The 27,032-nt window shown below is 44.4% G+C and overlaps 1 protein-coding gene across 2 annotated transcripts; it reads right to left on the bottom strand.

The window, feature by feature from the left end:
* Positions 1-12,124: 12,124 nt before the first annotated feature.
* On the bottom strand, positions 12,125-25,233 carry LOC310756735 (uncharacterized protein). Of its 2 annotated transcripts, XM_083601373.1 has the most exons (4): positions 25,063-25,141; positions 23,706-23,831; positions 22,470-22,643; positions 12,125-13,821 (listed from the first exon to the last, which is right to left on the bottom strand). In XM_083601373.1, exons 3-4 carry the CDS (start codon positions 22,600-22,602, stop codon positions 12,284-12,286), a joined length of 1,671 nt encoding a protein of 556 aa, XP_083457499.1. In that variant the 5' UTR covers positions 22,603-22,643; positions 23,706-23,831; positions 25,063-25,141; the 3' UTR covers positions 12,125-12,283. The 2 variants fall into 2 exon arrangements, with proteins under 2 accessions (XP_083457499.1, XP_083457498.1); XM_083601372.1 differs by lacking the exon at positions 23,706-23,831 and having other exon boundaries at positions 25,063-25,233.
* Positions 25,234-27,032: the final 1,799 nt, after the last annotated feature.

Here is a 27,032-nt window from a genome sequence, read left to right as displayed (position 1 = left end):
ATGTTCCCAATCCTGAAAATATAAATGTTGGAGATTTCCTACTCATTAAATTTGGAAAGAAAAATGCTGTTGTTTACTACAAGAGCCAGTGTGGTGTAGTGGTTAAGAGCGATAGACTCGTAATCTGGGGAACCGGGTTTGCGTCTCCGCTCTTCCACATGCAGCTGCTGGGTGACCTTGGGCCAGTCACACTTTGGCCAGTCTCTCAGCCCCACTCACCTCACAGAGTGTTTGTTGTGGGGGAGGAAGGGAAGGGAGAATGTTAGTCGCTTTGAGACTCCTTAGGGTAGTGATAAAGCGGTATATCAAATACAAACTCTTCTTCTACGTGGCCAAAATCATTTCTGAATGGACTGGTCTCCCTCTGGAGTTTGTGGTCTCTCCTTCACTGGCAGTTTTTGAGAAGAGGGTGGATGGCTATCTCTCAGGGATGCTTGAAATGAGATTCCTGTGTTGCAGAGGGTTGGACTGGATGACCCCAGGGTACTTGCAACTCTTGTAGGGACGCGGGTGGCGCTGTGGTCTAAACCACTGAGCCTCTTGGGCTTCCTGATTGGAAGGTCAGCGGTTCAAATCCCCATGATGGGGTGAGCTCCCGTTGCTCTGTCCCAGCTCCTGCCAACCTAGCAGTTCGAAAGCACACCAGTGCAAGTAGATAAATAGGTACCACAGCAGTGGGAAGGTAAACGGTGCTTTCTGTGTGCTCTGGCACTCGTCACGGTCCTCCGTGTGCCAGTAGCGGGTTAGTCATGCTGGCCACATGACTCGGAAAGCTGTGTGTGGACAAACGACAGCTCCCTCGGCCTGAAAGCGAGCTGAGCGCTGCCACACAGTCGCCTTTGACTTAAACGTCCAGGGGTCCTTTACCTTTTACTTGCAACTCTACAATTCTATGATTGGGCAGTGAGACTGTTTCTCTAGCTGAAGCTTCTTCCACTTTCCAAACACTGATATGCTTCCTCCCCTGGCATGAATTATTTGATGGACCATTTGATGTTCCGCATAAGAGACTCCTGGGAGGCCGGAGGGAAACTGCCCTGCTGTGAGTCCTGAAGAGCTCAAACTCACTGGAACAAACTCTGGGGTTGGGGCAAATGTCTAAAATGTTTTTAAATGTTTTAAAATAGTTTTCAATCTGTGGTGTTTTAAATTTTGGTGTTTTTTTTGTTCTGTTTTTGCTCTGTTGGGGGTGGGATGAAAGTTTAATTGTGGCAGCGGATTAGTTTAATTTTAGTATACTGTTGATTTTTTAAAAAAAAATTTCTACTGTCTTATTGGTTTACTGTATAGTTTGTTTTCTGCACTGAAGGGGAGAAGATCAGGGCAGCCTGGAAGTGGGGACCAACCAACAGAATGGCTGGGGCAGGTTCCATGGGTGGGAGGAGATGCACTGGGACACATGATCTCAGTGATCACAGGTAGGAGGAGGAGTTACACTAAGACCAGACCATGTCCTTACCAAGGAGGCAGGTTTAGTCGTTGTTTGAAGACTATCCCTACCTCCGGGTCTGGTCTTGACTGGAAGGATACTGGAATCAACAAGAGAGATCCACATGACCTGAAGGTGCTGCTGTGCAATGCCAGGTCAACGATTCACAAGACAGCAGTCACCCACGACTTGATCGTGGATGGAGGACTTGACTTGGCATCCGTGACAGAGACTTGGTTGGTTGAAGCAGATGGACCTGACCTTGCCGCTGCTTGTCCATCGGGTTTCTCTTACGCACAGCAACCCTTTCAGCTGATTCCCTGGTGGCCCACTGGAATGTGGAGATAACCACAGCTGTTGACTGTCTGGCTCTGAAGCGCCCTATCTGATTGAATGGAGCCCGGACAGCCCTGTGGTTTTCCTCAGAGCTGAGGGCAATGTAAGAATGGTTGAGACCTCTAGAGCACAAGTGGCAGAAAACTCATTCTGAATCAGAATAGACACGGTTTACAGCTCAATGCCAAGCCTACCAAGTGGCAATAGCGACGGTAAAAGGGACCGCCTCTATTGCATCTGCAGAAAACAGCAGCAGGAGACTCTTTCAGGTGGTTCGTAATTTAACAGAACCACCTGCGCCATTGGGACCTGAAAAGGCCCCCAGGATCTCCTGTTATTATTTTGCAAAGTTTTTTTGCAGGTAAAGTCACTCAGATTCAGAAGGAGGTAGACTCCGCTGTGGGAGCAGGGACAGGGTGAGAGAGTGCTAAAGTCCTGTCTAGTCAAGTTGCATGGGATCGATTCCAACCTGTTACCTCTGAGGATGCAGACAGGCCTCTTGGACGAGTGAAAGCAACCACATGTCTCCTTCATCCTTGACCATCCTAGCTCATGAAAGCTAGCCAGGAAGGGCTGGGCGATGAGCTCTGTGGGGTGGTGAATACTTCCCTCTGCGAGGGAGCCTTCCCAGATCCACTGAAAGGGGCAGTTATTAAATCGCTTCTTTAAAAAACATCTTTAGACCTGGCCAATATGGCCAACTATCGCCCAGTCTCAGATCTTCTATTCTTGGGCAAAGTGATAGAGCAGGTGTTTGCTGGACAAATCCAGGCACGCATAGAGGATGTGAACCATTTGGATCCCTTCCAACCAGGGATTCAGGCCTCATCATGGAACTGAAACTACCTTGGTCGTGTTGGTCGATGATGTCCGACATACTAGGGACAAAGGTGAAAGCTGTTTCCTAGTTCTGCTGGATCTATCAGCGGCCTTTGATACCATCGACCATCACATGCTTCTCAACCACCTAGAGGAGCTGGGAGCAATGTTATACAGTAGTTCTGCTCCGTCCTCCTGGGCCGTGTCCAGAAAGTGGTGTTGGGATCCTTGGCTCTCACTTGTGGGGTGCCTCAGGGTTCCATCCTCTCCCCCATGCTTTTCAACATCTATATGAAGTCACTGGGAGAGATCATCAGGGGATTAGGGCAGGGTGTTCATCAGTATGCAGATAATACCCAGCTCTACCTCTCTTTTACATCAGAACCAATGAAGGCAGTGAATGGTCTGTGTGAGTGTCTGGAGGCAGTTGGAGGATGGATGGCGGCTAACAGATTGAGGTTGAATCCTGACAAGACAAAAGTACTCCGTGACCCTTCCCTGGAGAAGTCCAGTTGCACAAGGAAGTGATCTGACTTCTTTCATTTCGCTTTTACTTAGTGTCAGATCACCAACATCCATAGAGGTAAACAACAGGTCCAAGGCATGTCCGCGGCTATGGGTTGGGCCAGACGTATTCAGGGACAGCCCCATGGAGGCCATGCTTTCCACGAAGTCCCAAGCAGCCCCTTGTAAGGTCATGTTGGCATGGATGTTAAAATCCCCTAGGACAACCAAACTAGGTGTCTCCAGGAGAACATCCGCCATGACCTGAAGTAGCTCAGGCAGACAATCCTTGGTGCAGCGTGGAGGTCAATACACCAAAAGGAATCCTGTACTGCCCCTATTGCCCAACTTCCAGAACATGCACTCAGAGAACTGGGTCTTCCCAATAGGACGCCTGGTGCAAACTAGTGACTTCCTAAAAATCACTGCAAGGCCTGGGTTGCTATGCGTAAGAGAAACCTGGTGGACAAGCAGTGGCAGTGTCTGGAGGCGGTTGGAGGATGGATGGCACTTAACAGATTGAGGCTAAATCCTGACAAGACAGAAGTACTGTTTTGGGGGGACAGGGAGCAGGCAGGTGTGGGGGACTCCCTGGTCCTAAATGGGGTAATTGCCCCTCAGGGACCAGGTGTACAGCCTGGGATTCATTTTGGACTCACAGCTGTCCATGCGGATGCAGGTCAATTCTGTGCCCAGGGCAGCTGTTTACCAGCTCCACCTGGTATGCAGGCTGAGACCCTACCTGCCCGCAGACTGTCTCGCCAGATTGCTGCATGCTCTGGTTATCTCCCTCTTGGACTACTGCAATGCGCTCTGTGTGGGGCTACCTTTGAAGGTAACCTGGAAAATACAACTAATCCAGAATGTGGCAGGTGGACTGGTGATTGGGAGTTGCCGCCATATAAGACCGGTCCTGAAAGACCTACATTGGCTCCTAGTACATTTCCCTCACTGCGAGAAGTGCAGTTACATGGAACCAGGCAGAGGACCTTCTCAGTAGTGCTTGATGCTTCTTCACGGATCAGTGCCTTGTCGTGGCGAAGGGGCTTAAATAACTCAGAGAAACTATGAGCTAGGAACCTGAAATGTAAGAACCACCAACCTTGGTAAGCTGGATGTGGTCAAAAATGAGATAGGAATAATAAATATTGACATCCTGGGCATCACTGAACTAAAATGGACGGGAACGGGCAAATTCAGTTCGGATGACCATCGTATCTACTAATGTGGGCAAGAATCCCATAAAAGAATCCCAGCTAGAAAAGACTGGGGGCTGTTTTTGTCCCGGTTGGAGTTTCCTGGAACCGGCACCGTGAAGCAAGCCTCTTCAGAGACGGAAGAGAAAAAGCAGATAGACTGTGAGCACAGCGGCTGCCTAAAAGTGAAAGTAGGATGCCTGGAACGTTTGTGCAGCTGCCAAGTAGCTTGAACACAGAAGCTTGGATTTATGACTGCTTCTGAGTGTTCTTGTTTCCGTTTAATCTCTGGGGCAGAGACTGAGCAGGAACGGATCCCATTCCCTAAGTTTCCATGGAGGGAACTGGGAGGAAGAAGTCCCATCGCCTGAGTTAGGGAAATGGGGGAAATAAAGGACCAAAGTGGTAAGGACCTAACATAAGCAGAAGACACCAAGAAGAGGTGGCAAGAATACACAGAGGAATTATTCCAAAAAGATATGGATGTCTCGTACACCCCAGGTAGTGTGGTTGCTGACCTTGAGCCAGACATCCTGGAGAGTGAAGTCAAATGGGCCTTAGAAAGCACTGCTAATAACAAAGCCAGTGCTTAAAAGAGATCCAAGATGGCGTCGTCGTTAGTAGTAGCGTCGACTTGAGCTCCGCATCAGTTGATGCTGTTTTTATTATTTTTATCAGTTTTTATTAGCTTTTATCAGTTTTTATTAGCTTTTATCACGGGTTCAACATGGCGCCGAGGTAAGACGCGCTTACCGGTGCTCTTCGGATCTCTTTTAATCTTCTTTTAATTCTTTATATTTTATCTTAACTGACCCAGTCAGTCTTTGAAGCATTTTATAATTGCTGCAGCTACATGCTATGGCAACTTTCTGAGAGATTTGGCCCTGCTCCAGATTGTAGCAGACTGCTCCTTGTTTCTCTCTTATCTGCGGGCCGGCCTCGGCTGCTAAAAGAGAAGAGAACGCCATTATCCTAATTGGAGAGAGGGTTATTATGTTATTTTAAGAATCGTAAAATCCTTGGCCTGAGGAAAGCATGGGTCAGAACAAACGCTTGAGAGACTTTGACGAGCCCCTATCATCCCCTAAACCAAAACTATCAAGGTTGGTGCCACACCGGAATAGAAGAGGGAGTGACAATGCTGAGCATTGCTTTGCGGTGGAAACCCAAAATCGCTTCCTACCTCTAATTGATTTAGAAGCCACTCCAACTCGGACAACTCAAAATTTTTCAAAAGTAAAGCCTGTAAAGGAGAATACGAAAGAAAAACTCTCAATACAGGATGATGGTTTAACATCTGATATGGGGGAGTTCCCCAGTTGTGAGCAGTTACACTTAGTAATTAAGACCCTTCACTGTATCTTTAAAAGGCTGGATGAGGTATCTTCACAATTATCCAATATCCTACTGAAAGTCGAAAAACTTGAATCAACAACTCAATCTTCAGTTTGTGAGGTCAAAAACTTATTGCCTCACCCCAATTCAGATAAAAGAAAGGAGACTAAAATTAAATATATCTTAAATTCCCAATTGAATAATCAGATATTAACTCTGCAACCCAAGAAAAGTTGCCTTTCTGTCAGGTCGGAAATAGGAAGATGGTCATCGCTAGAAGGGGCTAAAGACTGTTTAAGCAAACTTTTAAAAATTAAGAAACACCAGATTGACCTATATGCGGTGATGCCCCTGTTCCGACAGACAAACTTCTTGAAGGTGATACTTGCGTTCCACTCTGAAAAGATACCATCTATTATTGTTAGGCGGAAAACGCTTTTGTCCATGGCCGATATCGTAGCAACGAGGGTTTTTGCAGATAGCAAGATCAAACCCCTTCTAAAAAGGTGCCCTGGCGGTGAGGACATTAGGACAAGAGACTCTGCCTTACTTCAAAATACTGTTAGGCCCCACTGCGATGATTCTGCAGCGTGCCATTCTCGACCAATCTCGATACCCTCTCAAACAGCCATATATGAGGACGGAAACCTGCAGACTGCCCTTGATGAAAGGGAACTTATTGATTCATTCAGAGCCCTCCCTCCAAAAGAACAGTCGGTGATGATGCAAAGATTTGACACGCTTAAATCGCAGCTTTTGCAAGTCCAACACAGAGGGGAAGATACTAACGATGCTTCAAACAACCCCACTTGGGTTCACCGGACAGAAGTGGTCGACCTTCTTCAGCTCAGCCCCACTTTGAAAACAAAAACCATCCTGCAAGACTCAAATCTTCAAGTTGTTTCTGCCCCCAGTGCTATTCCACGAGACGACCAGGCTCTGCCATCCTCACTTAACCTTCATCTACATCCATCGACCAACACACCTAAGGACGAAACTCTGATTTCCCTGCCTGACTCAAATCCCTCTTTAACTCACTCATCTATGCCAGAGCTAGAATCTTCTCCAGTTTCGACCAGATATAGAAGTAGTCCACAAGTGATGCCCCTGAGAGAGTCTTCCGCAATTACCGCCCCCGTGATGTCCCCTCAACTACCCTCTTTAAAGGAAAATGTGAATGTTACACTTCGGGACCCGTCGTCGGAAACGATTGAAGACCCGATGGGACGCATCAATAAAATCATCCTAATGCCTGATGATAAATCTGCTAGAGGGTTTCCTCCGACGGACTTAATTTCTCCCTCTCTGGGTATTTCTCTGTCAAGTTGTACAAAGAATTTCGAAATGAAGAAACCTCCTGTTCAGGGATCTACTTCTAGTAGATCATCCTCGGTGTTCCAACAGTCGAACCAAATTGTTAAAAATTTTAATTTGGAGGGCTCCTCACAGTTACCATCTTCCCAATGTAAAATAACTGATTTTTTTGTTACATCTTCTGTCTCTTCCAGAGAGCCTGCCCCTCCTTCGCTTTGACTGTTAAAAGAACAACACAGAAGTCCCCAGCTAGCAGTCCTAAGTTGGAATATTGCTGGCTGGAAAAGGAAAAGATTAGATCCCGAATTTTTGTCCTATATAAACTCTTTTCAGATAATCCTTTTGCAAGAAACATGGGAAGAAGAGAAAATAGACATAAATGGCTTTGAACTGATATCACTTCCAGCTAGTCCCTCCCAAAAAGGTGGCCGGTCCAGAGGTGGTCTTGCTATCGCCATATCGCTTAAAATGAGCGCTAAACTCTCGCTAGTTCAGACTTTTCCTCCTTTTGCTTTTACAGGTCTGATTTCAAGCGAAAAATTCTCCCTATTAATCACCAATGTCTATCTTCCTCCAGGTGGTCTTATATCGGACCTCCATTATAGATGGGATTCTCTGGAAGAGCATTTATTGGCATGCTATGTTATGTACCCTAATATTCCATCGATAATGGGTGGTGACTTTAATGCACGTACAGGCGCCAATTGGGATGGGATAATCAAGGCCAAGTGGTGGGTTCCTCCCCACTACCCAAAATCTGATTTAATCTCTTTTACATCAAGAAGATCTAAGGACATCAGAGTGAATGAGGCGGGAGTCCTTCTTTATCAATTGGCCATTCGTATGAATTTGAACATTTTGAATGGCAATTGCCCTCCGGACGTGCCAGGTGAATTCACTCATTTGGGCACAACATCAAATAGTGTCCTAGACTACCTTCTAGTTTCAGAAGACCTATTCTCAAACTTCTTTTATTTTAAGGTAGACAATGTACAATCTAGTGACCACCTACCTCTAGCGGCCAAGCTAACGCTTGACTGGCACCCGGTTAGCGGTTCACACCCAATTCATGTAGGTTTAAATGCCGCAGCTCAAGTAAGAAGCATTAAATGGTCTATGAAACAGGCCCAAAAATACGCAGAATTCTTCCAGAGGAATATCTCCGAACCCCCTATTGTTTCAGTGGCGGAGTTGTTTGAACCAAATAGGATATTGGAGTGGTTCTCCCACCTCTCTGTAGATTTAACTAGCTTCTTTACGATGCCGACTCACCTGGTTAACCGAGATCAACCCAGGTTCGGTGCACCTTGGTTTGATTCCAAATGTAAGCAAGCTAGACTCTCTCTCTGTTGTATCTACAACAGATATAAATCTTCTGGAGCTGAAACTCTTCCCCCAGAGTACTTCCAGGCCAAAATTGCTTACAAACAGGCACAGAAGTCAGCCAAGCATGAATGGCAGCTAAGACGTTGGCAAGCGCTGATTGCTGCCTCTAAGCTTCGCAGCTCTCGTGGTTTTTGGAATTTAATCAACAAAAGATCGAGGAAATACCCATTGACGGTTATACCAGCCCCGATATGGGAACAATTTCTAAGAAAATATTTCTCCCAGACAGTGATCTCTAACATTCATTCTGATACTCTTTCATGCCACTTGCCCATATGGCCAGATACTGACCCGGAGGAAATAGCTGATTTAATTGCTAAACTGAAAACTGATAAAGCCCCAGGGCCCGATCTGATCCCGGCGGAAGCTATTAAACAACACCCAGCATGGTGGGCCAAAATTCTTGCAAAAATCTTTGATGCAATTAATGCCACGGGCCAGATACCTAGATCATGGAAGGAGTCCATCATAATTCCTATATATAAAAAAGGACCACCAGAGGACCCAGGAAACTATCGTAATATCAGTTTATTATCAATCATCGGAAAAATCTATACTCGCTTTCTGCTAACCAGACTAACCCAATGGGCCGAAGATTCCAATCTGATAGGCCATGAACAGGCCGGGTTTAGACCTAATCGTGCTTCTATTGACCATGCAATAATTCTACATCATTTGGCGCGGAAGTATTCTTCCCCCACTCATGGTCTTTTATGTGCCGCTTTTATAGACCTGAAGGCGGCTTTCGACAGTATCTCTAGAGAGCTGCTATGGGAAAAACTGGCAAAGTGGGGTATAGATAAAAGGCTGTTGTGGCTAATGATTAAATTACATGAAGGGACAGCCGCTAGGGTGAGGTTAACACCTGAGGGCGATCTCACAAACTCTGTTCCAATAAATAAGGGGGTCCGACAAGGGTGCATCCTTGCCCCCTATCTCTTTAACCTCTATATTAGTGACATGAGAACTCCCCTAGTTGAGGCCCAAACCACCATTCATGCACCCAGGCTTGCAGACTATCGCTGCCCCTTACTATTGTACGCTGACGATGCGGTGATCCTCTCATATTCAAGAATCGGTTTGAGGAGGGCCTTTAAAATCTTCACGTTATATTGCCAAACAAATTTACTTACTATTAACCATTCCAAATCTAAAGTCCTAATTTTTTCCAGGAGTCGTAAATTGTATAGGTGGGAACTCGAGGGGAAGCCAATTGAACAAGTCTACAAATTTCAATATCTAGGAATTTACTTTCAGTATAATATGGGATGGAAAGCGCATATCACATACTTACAAAATAAGGGCAAAGCCCTTATCTACGCTCTATTACGCTTTTTCTTTACAGAGGGGGCTATGCATGTTCCATCTGCCTTAAAAGTTTATAGTGCAAAAGTGGTTGCAACTATGGCCTATGCGGTCCCTTTATGGGGCGCTTTTGTAAACTTCATGCCTCTGGTGACATTGCAAAATCTTTTTCTCAGACGCCTTTTGAAACTACCCTCCTGTGTAAGCAACTCTGCTATTCGCTTAGAACTCAAGACCCCCTCCTTAGAGATCCTGATGTGGAGACATGCCTTTAATTACTGGCTGTCCCTTTGGCATAAATTGCCCAATTACCATCTTATTCAGTGCCTTTGGAGAGATGAATTTACCAGCCCATGGGCAACAAAAATCCATTCCAAACTGTTGTCTTATGGAATCTCTCCTTCCGATATACCAAATTTAGATCTAATTACAGCAAAAAAGGTCATCAAACAAAGATTGGAGGAGGTTGATTTGCAACAAAATCTTACTACAGGTGGAGGTACATGTTCCCCGATAAATCAGGGCATTACATTTATGTCCCAGATACCTCGATATCTGTCTACCTTATCGGTTGCGTCGCATAGATTCGCTTTTGTTAGAGCCAGATTTAATGTGTTCCCCTCAAATGTGCTGAGTAATAGATTTTCTAACGGTAAAACCTCTGTTTTATGCGCATGTGACAGCAAATCAATAGAATCCCTTTATCATATCTTGTTTAATTGTCCTTTATATATTGTTCCCCGATCAAGGATTCTGAGTTCAATCATCTTGGAAACTGTTACCAAACCACCTGAATTACATCTAGCCTACTTACTCCAGGACATTGACTCTTATAGAACATTACAGGTTGCCAGATTCCTGAATTCAGTTCTTTCATATAAAAGACTTCATGGAATGCTGCATGACTATTAAAAATCTAGTAAACTTTATCCACCATCTTTATATTCAAGGCCACAATATGGTACATCTAGAGATTGTATGTAACGTGAAGGAGATTATGCGTTGAAATATTTTAGTTGATATTTTAGAATGTAAAATGCTATTTTATTTATTGATTGGTTTTACCTTGTGGGCTTATAGCCGAATAAAGTATTATCTATCTATCTATCTGATGATATTCCAGCTGAACTATTTAAAATTTTAAACGATGATTCTGTTAAGGTGCTACACTCAATATGCCAGCAAGTATGGAAAACTCAGCAGTGGCCAGAGGATTGGAGGTCAGTCTACATCCCAATCCCAAAGAAGGGAAGTGCCAAAGAATGCTCCAACTACCGCACAATTGCGCTCATTTCACATGCTAGCAAGGTTATGCTTAAAATTCTACAAGGAAGGCTCAAGCAGTATGTGGATCGAGAACTCCCAGAAGTGCAAGCTGGATTTAGAAGAGGCAGAGGAACCAGAGACTAAATTGCAAACATGCGCTGGATTATGGAGAAAGCTAGAGAGTTCCAGAAAGACATCTAGTTCTGCTTCATTGACTATGCAAAAGCCTTTGACTGTGTCAACCACAGCAAACTATAGCAAGTTCTTAAAGAAATGGGAGTACCTGATCACCTCATCTGTCTCCTGAGAAATCTCTACGTGGGACAAGAAGCTACAGTTAGAACAGGATATGAAACAACTGATTGGTTCAAATTTGGGAAAGGAATACGACAAGGCTGTATATTGTCTCCCTGCTTATTTAACTTATATGCAGAATTCATCATGCGAAAGGCTGGGCTGGATGAATCCCTAGCCGGAATAAAGATTGCCGGAAGCAATATCAACAACCTCAGATATACAGATGACACAACCTTGATGGCAGAAAGTGAGGAGGAATTGAAGAACCTTTTAATGAGGGTGAAAGAGGAGAGTGAAAAATATGGTCTGAAGCTCAACAACAACAAAACTAAGATCATGGCCACTGGGCCCATCACCTCCTGGCAAATAGAAGGGGAAGAAATGGAGGCAGTGAGAGATTTTACTTCCTTGGGTTCCATGATCACTGCAGATGGTGATGACAGTAGTCACGAAATTAAAAGACGCCTGCTTCTTGGGAGAAAAGCAATGACAAACCTAGACAGCATCTTAAAAAGCAGAGACATCACCTTGCCAACAAAGTTCCGTATAGTTAAAGCTGTGGTTTTCCCAGTAGTGATGTATGGAAGTGAGAGCTGGACCATCAAGAAGGCTAATGGCCGAAGAATTGATGCTTTTGAATTCTGGTGCTGGAGGAGACTCTTGAGAGTCCCATGGACTGCAAGAAGATCAAACCTATCCATTCTGAAGGAAATCAGCCCTGAGTGCTCACTGGAAGGACAGATCCTGAAGCTGAGGCTCCAAGACTTTGGCCACCTCATGAGAAGAGAAGACTCCCTGGAAAAGACCCTGATGTTGGGAAAGATTGCAGGCACAAGGAGAAGGGGGCGACAGAGGACGAGATGGTTGGACAGTGTTCTCAAAGCTACCAACATGAGTTTGGGGTCACGAAGAGTTGACATGACTAAACGACTAAACAACAACAATACTTGATTTTTTATCATGTTTTCAATAGTCTGTTGGGAGCTGCCCAGCGTTAAGAATTTTTTAAATTTTGTTTTGATTATGGCAGACCAGCACGGCTACCTACCTGTATCTGTTGTTATTATTATTAGTTCTTTAAACATTCCAAGTACGGTTAGGGTTTCTCCCCTTTATGAATTCTTTGATGGGAAGTGAGACTGTGCCTCTGACTGAAGTTCTTTCTACATTTCAAGCATTTATAGGGTTTCTCCCCTGTATGAATTCTTTGATGGGAAGTGAGAGCATCCTTCCGACTGAAGCTCTTTCTACATTCCAAGCATTGATAGGGTTTCTCCCCTGTATGAATTCTTTGATGAGCAGCAAGTTTTCCCCTCTCACGAAAGCTATTTCCACATTCCTGGCACTGATAGGGTTTCTGATCTGTATGAGTTTTTTGATGCATCAGGAGATGGGCCCTTTGGGTGAAGCTCTTTCCACATTCCAAGCATTGATAGGGTTTCTCCCCTGTATGAATTCTTTGATGAACAGCAAGTTTTCCCCTCCCACGAAAGCTCTTTCCACATTCCTGGCACTGATAGGGTTTCTCACCTGTATGAATTCTTTGATGCATATTGAAACTGTAGTTCTGACTGAAGCTCTTTCCACATTCGAAGCATTTATATGGTTTCTGACCTGTATGAATGCTTTGATGGGAAGTGAGATTGGCCCTCTGAGTGAAGCTCTTTCCACATTCATAGCACTGAAAAGGTTTCTCCCCTGTATGAATGTTTTGATGTTTAGTGAGATTGGCCCTATGAGCGAAGCTCTTTCCACATTCATAGCACTGAAAAGGTTTCTCCCCTGTATGAATTCTTCGATGGGAAGTGAGTAATCGACTCTCACGAAAGCTCTTTCCACATTCCAAGCACTGATAGGGTTTCTCCCCTGTATGAATTCTTCGATGGGAAGCGAGTAATCGACTCTCACGAAAGCTCTTTCCACATTCCAAGCACTGATAGGGTTTCTCCCCTGTGTGAAATCTTTGATGGGTTGTCAGAATACTACTCTGTCTGAAGCTCTTTCCACATTCCAAGCACTGATAGGGCTTCTCCCCTGTATGAGTTATGTGATGGGATGTGAGCTCTGAGCTCTGTCTGAATCCCTTTCCACATTCCAAGCACTGATAGGGTTTCTCCCCTGTATGAATTCTGTGATGGGAAGTGAGCTCTGACCTCAGTCTGAATCTCTTTCCACATTCCAAGCACTGATAGGGTTTCTCCCCTGTATGAATTCTATGATGGTAAGTGAGCTCTGAGCTCTGTCTGAATCCCTTTCCGCATTCCAAGCACTTATAGGGTGTCTCCCCTGTATGAATCCTTTGATGGGTTGTCAGATTGCTCCTCTGACTGAAGTTCTTTCCGCATTCCAAGCACGGATAGGGTTTCTCTCCTGTATGAATTCTTTGATGGGAAATGAGAGAATCCTTCCGACGGAAGCCCTTTCCACATTCCAAGCACTGATGCAATTTCTCTCCACTGTGAGTTCTTTCGTGTAAAGTAAGGCTATCCCTCTGAATGAAGCTGTTTCCTTGATGGGAGGTGGACTGGGAGGTCTGACGGATGTTCTCTCCACACCCTGAATATTTATTTGACTTCTCCACTATGTGGATTCTGTTGTGATCTCCTTTGTTCTTCCCTTCCAATTCAGCACCATCTGCAATGAAGAGAGTGTTGAATGGTTACTTTAAATGTAAAGGTTCATCATTGTTCCACCCGATGTGTATGACTTTAAGGGGCCAGAGCAAGGGCCAGAGCAAAATAACGAGACCCAGCTTTACAGCTGTGAAACACAGCAGGTGCTGCTGAGTTGTATTGATTAAGCTGTGTTAGCAATTGGGTGTAGTATATAAGGAGCAGCACCTAACTCTCCCATCACCCTGGGGGATGGGTTGGTGGTTGGGTCATGTTTGTTTGTTGATGTATTTAGTGTAAATGGAGTTTTTGTTTTTCTTATTAAAACCTTGTTTAAGTTATTTTTGAGTCCCTTTTTAATGCATGGTCTCCCCAGCAAGCTCTCTGCAGCGCTACCATACTGCAAATAGCCAACAGAGAGAAGCTAATTAGAGCCTCAGGAAGAAATGAAGCACCAGATTACTGAACGATGTTAATGAATTAAAAAATTCTTTTCCTTAGCTGGAGCAGTTCTTTGCTCCTCCCTTTCTTCTAATTACTCTCCTCATTGCTTTAGTCTTCCTGTCTCCTCTCCTTGCAAGTTTGCTGTCTTTACCTCCCCCCTTCCAGGCAGCCTTCACTGCTAGTGTCCCTTATCTCGCTCCCGATCGCTTGCTGATCAGTGGCTTTGTTTCAACACCCACTTCCCTCTTTCAAAAAAGAAAAAGAAAAACATGATCTGCTTTTTGCCCCTGGGCAATTCGTCTCCAAGGACCACGCATTCGCCCCATAAGACACACAGACATTTCCCCTTACTTTTTAGGAAGAAAAAAGTGTGTCTTATGGAGCAAAAAATACGGTAATTAAAATACATTCTAGAATCAATTCAGAATGAAATTAATGGCAACCATTGGGTTAGAGTTCTATGAAGATTACAGAAGGAGAGAGGGGGTCAGACTGTCCATGATCCCACGATTCTCCTCCTTTACTTCCTTATGCAGAACTCTTTGGTCAGGATCCATTAACGTCCATGCCTTGTCTGTGAAACCTACACCCCATCAGCAGTTGCCTCAATCTGACTGGTCTAAATTTAAACTTATACATAAATCACTTCAGTTTGAACCCCTGTCCTGTGTTCATGAGGAGACCAACTCCGTATTATTTCATTGGTAACAGAAGAGGAAAAGTGACTATAACTCACACTTAATCTAAACACAACAGCCGCAAGAGCTCCTGACTAGGCATTCAGCTATGCAATGTTGAATGCTCTCTGTTCTCTCCTGTTGCCTCATTTTTTGTTCCACTTTAAAACATTTCATGAACCCAGAACTCACACACTGACCACTAATGATGAATCGTACGTTATAGATATTCCTGCAAATAGATTCTGCTAGTTTTGAGATCTACCCCTCCCCACCTTCTCACTATATAGAAGGATCTGGCAACTTCTGTTTCGGTGTATCTGAAGAAGTGTGCATGCACACGAAAGCTCATACCAAGAACTAACTTAGTTGGTCTTTAAGGTGCTACTGGAAGGAAAAAAAATTTTTTGTTTTGACTATGGCAGACCAACACGGCTACCTATCTGTAACTAAATGGAAAGATCACAGATAAATTGAAAGAAGTAAGAGTAGGATTTGTAAAATACCTTTCAGATTTGTATAGGCAAGAGAAGGGGGAAAAATTAAGATTGAGTACGTCAGAAGTAGTAATATGCCACATATAAAAGAAGTACAAATGAAGATCTTAAACACCCAAATAACATTTCAAGAACTGTTAGAGGCAATAAAAGGGTCAAAAAATGGCAAGTCACCAGGCCCAGATGGACGTACGGCAAAATATTACAAAAAATTAAGTGAGCAACTAGTGAACCCCTTGAAAGATGTTATGAATGAAATATTGAATACAGGTGAAATTCCAGAAACATGGAAAGAGGCCTATATTACAGTACAGTGGTACCTTGGGTTACATACGCTTCAGGTTACATACACTTCAGGTTACAGACTCCACTAACCCAGAAATAGTACCTTGGGTTAAGAACTTTGCTTCAAGATGAGAACAGAAATCGTGCTCCAGCAGTGCGGCGGCAGCAGGAGGCCCCATTAGCTAAGGTGGTGCTTCAGGTTAAGAACTGTTTCAGGTTAAGAACGGACCTCCGGAACGAATTAATTACTTAACCCGAGGTACCACTGTAATTCCAAAACAAGATGCAGACTTGCTGCAAATAAAAATTATAAGCCTATTTCTTTGTTAAATAATGATTACAAATTGTTTGCAAACATATTAGCTAACAGATTGAAAAAAATACTAAATGAGTATATACATCAAGATCAGGCAGGGTTTCTTCCAGGTAATAATAATAATACTGCTTGATGCGGCAAAGGTGGGAAAATGTCGCCTTGGCTGTTGCTGTAACATGCGCCTCCATGGAAAGGGAGGCGTCAAGGATTACACCCAAACTCTTAACGGAAGGGAATGGCACTAATTGGGTCCCCACAAGAGAAGGGAGTTGGTCCCTCATCCCCATGCCATCCCGACCCAGCCATAGGACATCTGTCTTCGAAGGATTTAGTTTCAATCGGCTCCCACGAAACCATCTAGCCACAGCTTCCAAGCATCTGGTCAGTGTGTCCGGGGCCGAGTCAGTGTGGCCATCCATCAGCAGATAGAGCTGAGTGTCATCAGCATATTGGTGACAGCCCAGCCCAAAGCTCTGGACAATCCGGGCAAGGGGGCACATAAAGATGTTAAAAAGCATCGGGGAGAGGATTGCGCCCTGCAGCACTCCACACACCAAGGAGTGGCGCAACGACATTTCCCTCCCTAGTGCCACCCTTTGTCCCCGACCAGAGATAAAAGTTACAGATAGGTAGCCGTGTTGGTCTGCCATAGTCAAAACAAAAATTTTTTTTCCCTTCCAGTAGCACCTTAAAGACCAACTAAGTTAGTTCTTGGTATGAGCTTTCGTGTGCATGCACACTTCTTCAGATACCCTGAAACAGAAGTTGCCAGATCCTTCTATATAGTGAGAAGGTGGGGAGGGGTATTACTCAGAAGGGTGGTGGGAATGGGTGGTTGGCAGATAGCTGTGATGAGCCTGTTGACGACTCTTAACGACTGCAATAGGTCTTACAGGAAAAAGCAAGGGGTGAGAAGGTGAAAAATGGCTTTGTCATGTATAATGAGATAAGAATCCAATGTCTTTGTTCAGACCAGGTCTCTCCATGGTTTTACGTTTGGTAATGAGTTGCAATTCAGCAGCTTCTCTTTCCAGTCTATTTCTGAAATTCCTTTGTAGTAAAACAGCTACTTTGAGATCTTGTATAGAATGTCCTGGGAGATTGAAGTGTTCTCCTACTGGTTTCTCTGTCTTGTGATTCTTGATGTCCGATTTATGTCCGTTTATTCTTTGGCATAAGGTTTGGCCTGTTTGTCCAATATAGAGAGCTGAGGGACACTGTTGGCATTTGATGGCATATACAATGTTAGACGATGAGCAATTAAATAGTCCCGAGATGGTATGTGTGATGTTGTTGGGGCCAGTAATGGTGTTGTCCGGGTGTATGTGGCAGCAAAGTTGGCATCTGGGTTTATTGCAGGCTCTGGTGCCAGTGTCCGTGTTACGTCTGGTTGTAGTATTATTGTAGTATTATACTGGTTGTAGTATTATACTCCTAACCCACAATAATACTACAACCAGGAACAACTGGCAAGTTTGGCCTTGGAGATCAAAACGAAGCAGGGCAAAGGCTAATAGAGTTCTGTCAAGAGAACAAGCTGGTCATCACAAACACGCTTTTCCAACAACACAAGAGACGACTCTACACATGGACATCACCAGATGGGCAGCATCGAAATCAGATTGATTATATTCTCTGCAGCCAAAGATGGAGAAGCTCTATACAGTCAGCAAAAACAAGACCTGGAGCTGACTGTGGCTCAGATCATCAGCTTCTTATAGCAAAATTCAAGCTTAAACTGAAGAAAGTAGGAAAAACCACTGGGCCGGTAAGATACAATCTAAATCATATCCCTTATGAATACACAGTGGAAGTGAGGAACAGGTTTAAGGATTTACATTTGGTGGACAGAGTGCCTGAAGAACTATGGATGGAGGCTCGCAACATTATACAGGAGGCAGCAACGAAAACCATCCCAATGAAAAGGAAATGCAGGAAAGCAAAGTGGCTGTCCAATGAGGCCTTACAAATAGCGGGGGAGAGAAGGCAAACAAAATGCGAGGGAGATAGTGAAAGATACAGGAAATTGAATGCAGATTTCCAAAGAATAGCAAGGAGAGACAAGAAGACCTTCTTAAACGAGCAATGCAAAGAAATAGAGGAAAGCAATAGAATGGGAAGAACCAGAGATCTGTTCAAGAAAATTGGAGATATGAAAGGAACATTTTGTACAAAGATTACCATAATAAAGGACAAAAGTGGAAAGGACCTAACAGAAGAAGACATCAAGAAGCGGTGGCAAGAATACACAGAGGAATTATACCAGAAAGATATAGATGTCTCGTATACCCCAGGTAGTGTGGTTGCTGACCTTGAGCCAGACATCCTGGAGAGTGAAGTCAAATGGGCCTTAGAAAGCACTGCAAATAACAAGGCCAGTGGAAGTGATGGTATTCCAGCTGAACTATTTAAAATTTTAAAAGATGATGCTGTTAAGGTGCTACACTCAATATGCCAGCAAGTTTGGAAAACTCAGCAGTGGCCAGAAGATTGGAGAAGATCAGTCTACATCCCAATCCCAAAGAAGGGCAGTGCCAAAGAATGCTCCAACTACCACACAATTCCGCTCATTTCACATGGTAGCAAGGTTATGCTTCAAATTCTACAAGGCAGGCTTAAGCAGTATGTGGACCAAGTACTCCCAGAAGTGCAAGCTGGATTTCAAAGGGCAGAGGAACCAGAGACCAACTTGCTAACATGCACTGGGTTATGGAGAAAGCTAGAGTTCCAGAAAAACATCGACTTCTGCTTCATTGACTAAGCAAAAGGATTTGACTGTGTTGACCACAGCAAATTATGGCAAGTTCTTAAAGAAATGGGAGTGCCTGATCACCTCATCTGTCTCCTGAAAAATCTCTATGTGGGACAAGAAGCTACAGTTAGAACTGGATATGGAACAACTGATTGATTCAAAATTGGGAAAGGAGTACGCCAATGCTGTATATTGTCTCCCTGCTTATTTAACTTATATGCAGAATTCATCATGCGAAAGGCTGGGCTGGATGAATCCCTAGCCGGAATTAAGATTGCCGGAAGAAATATCAACAACCTCAGATATGCAGATGACACAACCTTGATGGCAGAAAGTGAGGCGGAATTAAAGAACCTTTTAATGAGGGTGAAAGAGGAGAGCGCAAAATATGGTCTGAAGCTCAACATAAAAAAAACGAAGATCATGGCCACTGGTCCCATCACCTCCTGGCAAATAGAAGGGGAAGAAATGGAGGCAGTGAGAGATTTTACTTTCTTGGGCTCCATGATCACTGCAGATGGTGACAGCAGCCACAAAATTAAAAGACGCCTGCTTCTTGGGAGAAGGGCAATGACAGGCCTAGACAGCATCTTGAGAAGTAGAGACATCACCTTGCCAACAAAGGTTCGTATAGTAAAAGCTATGGTTTTCCCAGTAGTGATGTATGGAAGTGAGAGCTGGACCATAAAGAAGACTTAATGCTTTTGAATTATTGTGCTGGAGGAGACTCTTGAGAGTCCCATGGACTGCAAGATCAAACCTATCCATTCTGAAGGAAATCAGCCCTGAGTGCTCACTGGAAGGACAGATCGTGAAGCTGAGGCTCCAGTACTTTGGCCACCTCATGAGAAGAGAAGACTCCCTGGAGAAGACCCTGATGTTGGGGAAATGGAGGGCACAAGGAGAAGGGGGCGACAGAGGACGAGATGGTTGGATAGTGTTTTCGAGGTTACCAGCATGAGTTTGACCAAACTGCGGGAGGCAGTGGAGGACAGAGGTGCCTGGCGTTCTCTGGTCCATGGGGTCACAAAGAGTCGGACACAACTAAACGACTAAACAACAACAAGGGATCTAGTGAAGTTTTCTTTAAGAGCGGACACACCACTGCTTCCTTCGGTTCCCCTGGGAATGTCCCCGTGCCAAGGGACAAATTGATAATTTCAACCAGGGGGGGCCGCGCGACATCTGGACACGCCCTTATCAGCCAAGATGGGCACGGATCAAGGAGGCAGGCCTACTAACTTGGAGGAATCTATCCACATCAGCAGGGAGTATCTGATCGAAGTGGTCCAACACTGGACCTTAAGTCAGTCGAGGGGCCTCCAGTTCAGTCACTGTATCTAAATTGGCAGGGAGGTCACGGTGGAGCAACAGGACTTTCTCCACAAAAAAAGCTCGTGAATGCCTCACAGCTGTGGGTCGAATTTGTGCTTAAATTTGGTTGTCCTCTGAAGGACGTAGACAAATGAAGGAGAATATAAGGAATATTCTGAATACAATAGAATACCTGGAGGTTAAAAACGAAAAGAAATTAAATGCGGCCCTAAATTTTTAAAATGAATATCAGCAATTTACTCAGAGCAAAAAGCAAAATTAATTATAAATCAGGTGATAATGGATGAATGTAAGATACAAAAAGGAACCAGACAAGGACGTCCATTATCACCACTGTTGTTCATTCTGGTACTGGAAGTACTTGCCAGAAATATTAGAGGAGATAAAGAGATTATAGGTGTAAAAACTGGGAAAAGCGAATTTAAATTAAAAGCATATTCTGATGATTTAGTGATAACTGTGGAAGACCCAAAAACTTCACTCCCTAAAGTCATAGAAAAGATCCAGAATTTTGGGGAAGTGGCAGGATTTAAATTAAACAGGAATAAAACAAAATTACTACTTAAAAATTTGAAGGATGAAAAAAAAAGGAATTGGAGCAAAACACTGAGATAGAAGTCCACAAAAAGGTTAAGTATTTAGGGACATGGCTAACATCAAGAAATATAAATTTATACAAAGATAATTATGGGAAAAAATGGCTTGAGGTAAAAAGAAATTTATAAATATAGAGCAGAATGAATCTCTCACTGTTAGGGAAAATAGCAGCGGCCAAAATGAATGTGCTTCCAGAAATGCTATTCATCTTCCAATCAGTCCCAATAATTGTGAAAGACGAATGTTTTTAAAACTGGCAGAAAGAAATTTCTAAGTTTATCTTGGGGGGCAAAAGGCCAAGGATAAAATATAAGATACTTACAGACATAAAAGATAGAGGCGGTTATGCTCTCCCAGACCTTAAATTATACTATGAAACTGCCTGCCTGGTTTGGATTAGGGACTGGATGAAGTTGGAAAAGCAAGAAGCATTAGAATTGGAAGGGCATGACAACAGATTTGGCTGGCACACATACTTATGGTATGGGAAAGGGAAGGTTCATAAAAGTTTCTACAATCACATAATTAGGAAATCATTAATGAGAGTATGGGAGAGAGATAAAGATCTGTTAGAACAAAAGACTCCTTGGTGGCTTTCACCACACAAAGCTTTACTGCTCAAACCACTGGGAAAGAAAGGGAAGTGGCTTATGTATGCTGATCTGTTAAAAGACCAAGAAGGAAAATAGAAATTAAGAGACTATGAGGAAATAAAAGACCATTTTCAGAGTTGGTTACATTATTGGCAACTACATGAAATATACAAAGAAGATAATAAGAAAGGATTTAGCTATACGACATCCAGATTCCAAAAGGAAGTCGTAGAAGGGAAGTGAAGCTGCTGAAAGCTGCATATAGTATTCTGTTAGAATGGGAAACAAAAGATGAAGAGGTGAAAACAGTAATGATTAAATGGACACAGGATATAGGTCACAATATAATGTTTGAAGACTGGGAAAGATTGTGGAAAACTGATTTAAAATTTACAGATTGCTCTCTGTTGAAAGAAAATTATATGAAAATGATGTACAGGTGGTATATAACACCAGTACAGATAGGAAGAATGCATAAATCCAGTTCAAACATGTGTTGGAAATGTAAGGAAAAAGAAGGGACTTTTTTCCATATGTGGTGGGATTGCAGTAAGATTAGAAAATTTTGGGAAACAATATATAATGAGTTGAAGAAAATGTTCCAATTAACATTTGTTAAAAAACCTGAAGTATTTTTGTTAGGGATTTTAGGGAAAGACCTGCCAATGAAATTTAAGAATATCTTTATGTATGCAACAATGGCGGCAAGAGTCTTAATAGCACAAGGATGGAAGAATGAAAAAACCCCGACTAAAGAACTCTGGCAAGAGAAACTGATGGACTAAGCGGAATTGACGAAATTCACATAAAACTACGTGATAAGGACAACTGTGACTATAAAGAAGAATTGGAACCCTTTACAAAGTATTTAAAGAGACAACAAAATGAACTGGACTCCTTGGCAGGTTTTGAATCAACATTCACATTTTTATTATTAAGAACATATAGTCAGATAGGTTAAGGATTTTTACAATTTTATAATATGCAGAGAATTATAAGTATGGAAAAACCAGAGAGAGGAGGTGAGGGAAGTCTGGGAGTGGTGGGAGGGGGGTTCTATTTTGGGGAGGGGGGAGGGGGAAATGGAGGGGGGAATGAGGATGATATGTTTTATTGATAAAATGTTATGTTGTAATTCCTAATAAAAAAATCTTATATAAAAAAAAAACCTCACCAGATCTCTCAGAGGTCCCTGGGAGGGAACGCTCAGAGGTTGTGGGGAGGGATGCAGGAGACAACCTGACCAGGTCAACCGTCCACCTTCCCCCTTCCATCCTCACTAGCTTTGCAGGATCCGTCTCTTTCATCCTTCCTGAGGAGTCAAGGAGCCACAACAAGCTGCAGGGTCCTGGGAGAGAGGAAGAAGCAAAGGGAGCCTCAGAGGCCCTGCAGGGATTCTCTTGCCCTAGATATTCTCCTGCCCCTTGAGAAGCACAAATGGGGCAGCCCCTTCCCAAAAGAAGCCCCATTTCTAAACCTCTCCAGGATGGCATGGTCTGCACAGTACTGACCTGACAGTAGATCCCTTTGAACTAAATGGGGATAACTGACAGAACTTGGTGAAAAACCACTCACTGTCCTGTCCCCAAGCCTGAAAACTGCAACCCCAGAGCATGGGCAGAAAATAGCAGAGCAACTATTACATGTAGGTGCCCCCATGCTAGGTGCTTTGTGTGGAGAGCACCGTTGACACGCTTTAGAAGCCTCTCATTGCAAGCCAGACAGATGTTGTGGCCACATTTAATAATAACAACAACAACAACAAGAACTTATTATTTATATCCCGCCTCTGTCAGGGGTTGCATGGGGACCAAATCTTTGGGGAGGTTTTTCATCTCCAATTGGTAGGAAAGAAGGTTCAGTAACCTGCTATTGGGGGGGGGGTGGCTTTTCAGCCCATAAATCTAACTCACGGTGGTATATCTAGTGGGCTGGATCTGGAGCACAAAGGGTCAAGTTTTGCTTGCATGAGGCCTTTGCTCCTTCTCCAAACTTATCAGTCAGGAACGTAAGAGGTCAAACCTGGAGAGTATTTCATTCTGGGCGTCTTGTGGCAGAGCACAGAAGGAGTGTAATAAATTCTTTTCAGTTCTGTCAATAAGGTCATTTCCCAGATTCCTCAAGTACAAGGACCCTGGGGTGTCTGAGTTATCGGGGCCTGGCAGGGACTCCAGGATCTCCTGCAATGCTTTTACAAAGTTTTGGTGGAAGAATATTCCCAGATAAAACAGGAGATACTCCCCCCCACACACACATTGATAGTTTTCCATTCAAGGAAAGTTGTGGGTGTGTTAAAATCTCAGACGCTGGAGCTGGCGCTATTGGGCTCCCTCAAAATTGCAGAGGTTTGTCCTACAGAGATCTGTATAGAATTTCAAAACTGATCTGATGATCCAGCAGGGAGCCTTACCAGAGTGTCCAGGATCCCACACTTCTCCTCCTTGACTTCCTTCTGCAGAGCTCTCTGGTCAGGATCCAGCAACGCCCAGTCCTTGTGTGTGAAACGAAAAGCTACGTCTTCCAAACACACTGGACCCTAAGAGAGAAAGGGAGAATGAAGACCATCTTCTACACATTGCTCCATTCTTTTCTGCCTTTTAATAGCTGCACTGTTTTAATTCTATTCTTTTCCTGCATGCTTATTTCAACATTGTAATGGAACAATTTTAATGACGGGTATTAATCTTTGTGAGAGCTGGACCATAAAAAAGGCTGATCGCCGAAGAATTGATGCTTTTGAATTATGGTGCTGGAGGAGACTTTTGAGAGTCCCATGGACTGCAAGAAGATCCAACCTATCCATTCTTAAGGAAATCAGCCCTGAGTGCTCATTGGAAGGACAGATTCTGAAGCTGAGGCTCCAAGACTTTGGCCACCTCATGAGAAGAGAAGACTCCCTGGAAAAGACCCTGATGTTGGGAAAGATGGAGTGCACAAGGAGAAGGGGGCGACAGAGGATGAGATGGTGGGACAGTGTTCTCGAAGCTACCAACATGAGTCTGACCAAACTGCGGGAGGCAGTGGAAGACAGGAGTGCCTGGCGTGCTCTGGTCCAGGGAGTCACAAAGAGTCGGACACAACTAAACAACAATTAATCTTTGTGTGAATGGGGGAATTCCACATTGTAATAATTTTATGATTATGATTATACGGCACTCATCTTCACATAATTCTTCGCAAGCATTCCCATTTTCCAGATGGAAGGACCTCCTCTCTCATCATCTGGTGGGGTGGACCCTCCCAATGTCTTCAAGCCAACTTAAAGGGGCACCAGGAGGGGGAGGAGAGGGGAGGGAAAGTCCCAATGTGCATTGTGAGGGGAGGGGGAATGGTTGGTTGGTTCGTTGGCCTCCATCTGTCTTGGGAGACCATGGAAGAGAGTGCCTTTGGGAGTGAGATCCAGCTGTTGGAAGGTAACAGCGCCAGCTGTGGGTGGAGAGAGGACAGGAGAGGGACATGTGTTGTTGCATCTGGGACAGAGGAAGTGGTCCAGTTGTTGTACTGCTGCAGATGCAGAAGGGCTTTACTTCTCCCTGTGCTCAAAGCCCCCTCCCCCAAAATGAAGGCAGCATCTGGATCCCAAGGAAGAGCAGAGCTGCAGACCTCCTGCGAACTCGCCCCCTCCCTGGCTTGGCAGAGAGGACAAAGAGGACCCTCTGCTCCCTGACTTGGGGGTCTTCCTCCACTGTGCATGATGTGAACAGGGAGCCCCATTCTCCCTCCCTGCACCCCTGGGACCCCTGAGGGGAAAGAGAGAGGGGACTCACCGAGGAAGCTTTTGCAAAGGAGAGAAAACAAAGCAACCTCCTCTCTGCTTGCAGGAAGGGATGTGGGAGGGGGGAATTTAGCCATGGAGGAACTTGACCTCCGCTTCACTTCCTGTCCTGTCTAGGAATCCAGCTCTGCTCCTTTTAACCCTTGGCAAGCCGAGGGCACAGACACCACCCCTCCCTCTCCCTGCCTACAGTTTTCCTGTTTCTGCGCCTGCACTTATGGGCTCCCCTTCCTCCCTCCCTCCCCCCTCTGCCCAAGGAGCCCAAATCTCCATCTCTGCGCATGTCTTCGGTGGCTGAATGATGGATGCCAACCGCTTGGCGTAGCTACCCGGACCATAGCTGTCAACTTTCAGATTTGAAAATAAGGAATCAGCAGCCTCACCTGTCCCAGGGACAGTCTACGGGAGGAAGCCAGGACTCTTTAAAGTGGCCTGATCCTGTTTGCATATGCAGCACAGGTGTGGTCTGGGGCATGTGTTGTCTTTTTCCTTTCTTTTCGGAATAACATTGAGGGGGGGGGTTATTAACAAGGATTGTAGGAATAATGAAAGATACAGATAAATAGACTTGAGTCTTTTCATGCCATTTGTATCACAAAAATAGCAGGAGGATCTACGACATATAGTTCATTATTGCTGGTCGCTGTATGAGTTCTTGCTTGGTGAATTAAACAGAAGCAGAAAAAATGGAGACAGGACAGAACAGAGTTTACAGAACAGCCCACATTGCATAGCCAAATGGCTAGTCAGGAGTCCTTGTGGGTGTGTTCCTGTGTCCAAGGCGCTGGAGTAGAGGGGAAAGTGCCTGGTTCATCTCTGTGGGGAGAGGGAATTCCCCAGCGGAGGATCCGCCACCAGGATGCCCTCCCTTCACCCCAAACTCTGAGATTGGGGAAACTACCAAGAGGGCCCCCTCTGCCAACTTGAACACGCAAGAGGGTTCCTGAACACCCAGGAAGGTCTGTAGGGAATCACAGGATCTGTGAGGTGGAAGTCTTTGGCCAAGGTGTTGAATTCAGGCTTTTCTCTGTGGCAAGGTTACATCTAGGATTCACTGGCTGCTGTTCTTCAGCAAGAGTTTGCTTCAGCCAAATCCAGTTCACATCTGCACACGTCCAACACAAGGTAGGAGGTTGGATGGAACTGAGAGCAACACGAGTCACCCCAGTGGCAGCGTCTGAGTCCTTTTTCCATGCCATGTGGAAAGAGCACCAGATCTTGACCAGGGGGACATTTTTGTCAATGTCTGACACTTTTCCCGCAAGCTGCTCAAGAAAGTTTTTATGGTTTTCTTTTTACCATTGTTGATCTGCAGTGTTGAGGGTCATGGGCCCAGTGACTAGTGATTCAGACTCAAGTGCCTTCAAATAGGCAGGCCATGAGGAGGACCTCCCGAACAAGGGTCAATGGATGCTTTCTTCTTCTTTCTCCTCCTCTTCTTTAATGTGTTTACTTTTAAGTACAGTGGTACCTCGGGTTACAAACACTCCGCTAACCCAGAAGTAATACCTCGGGTTGAGAACTTTACCTCAGGATGAGAACGGAAATTGTGTGGTGGCGGCAGCAGCAGGCCCCATTAGCAAAAGCGTACCTCAGGTTAAGAACAGTTTCAGGTTAAGAACGGACCTCCGGAATGAATTAAGTTCGTAACCCGAGGTACTACTGTAGTTCTAAAACTTTTCTGATATTATTGTTCTATATGCTTTATAGCTGTAAACCACTGTGGTATGTTTTTAAGATACCACGGCCTATGAATTTTGACTAACCATCCTGTGTTCCCCGAGGACACACGCTGAGCTTGGTGGCAGAGCGGCAACGCTCCGTGTTAATATAACACATAATCCCATCTTATGTTTTGCTTCTGCATCACCCTGTTGACTCATGCTCAGCTTGTGATCTACCAAGACCCCTAGATCCTTTTCGTATGTACTGCTAGTAAGCCAGGAGTCCCCCCTCCTATAT

Source organism: Podarcis filfolensis, assembly GCF_964270895.1.
Source record: "Podarcis filfolensis genome assembly, chromosome: 2".
Taxonomy (NCBI): Eukaryota; Metazoa; Chordata; class Lepidosauria; order Squamata; family Lacertidae; genus Podarcis; species Podarcis filfolensis.
This window is presented reverse-complemented; position numbering and strand designations above follow the sequence as displayed.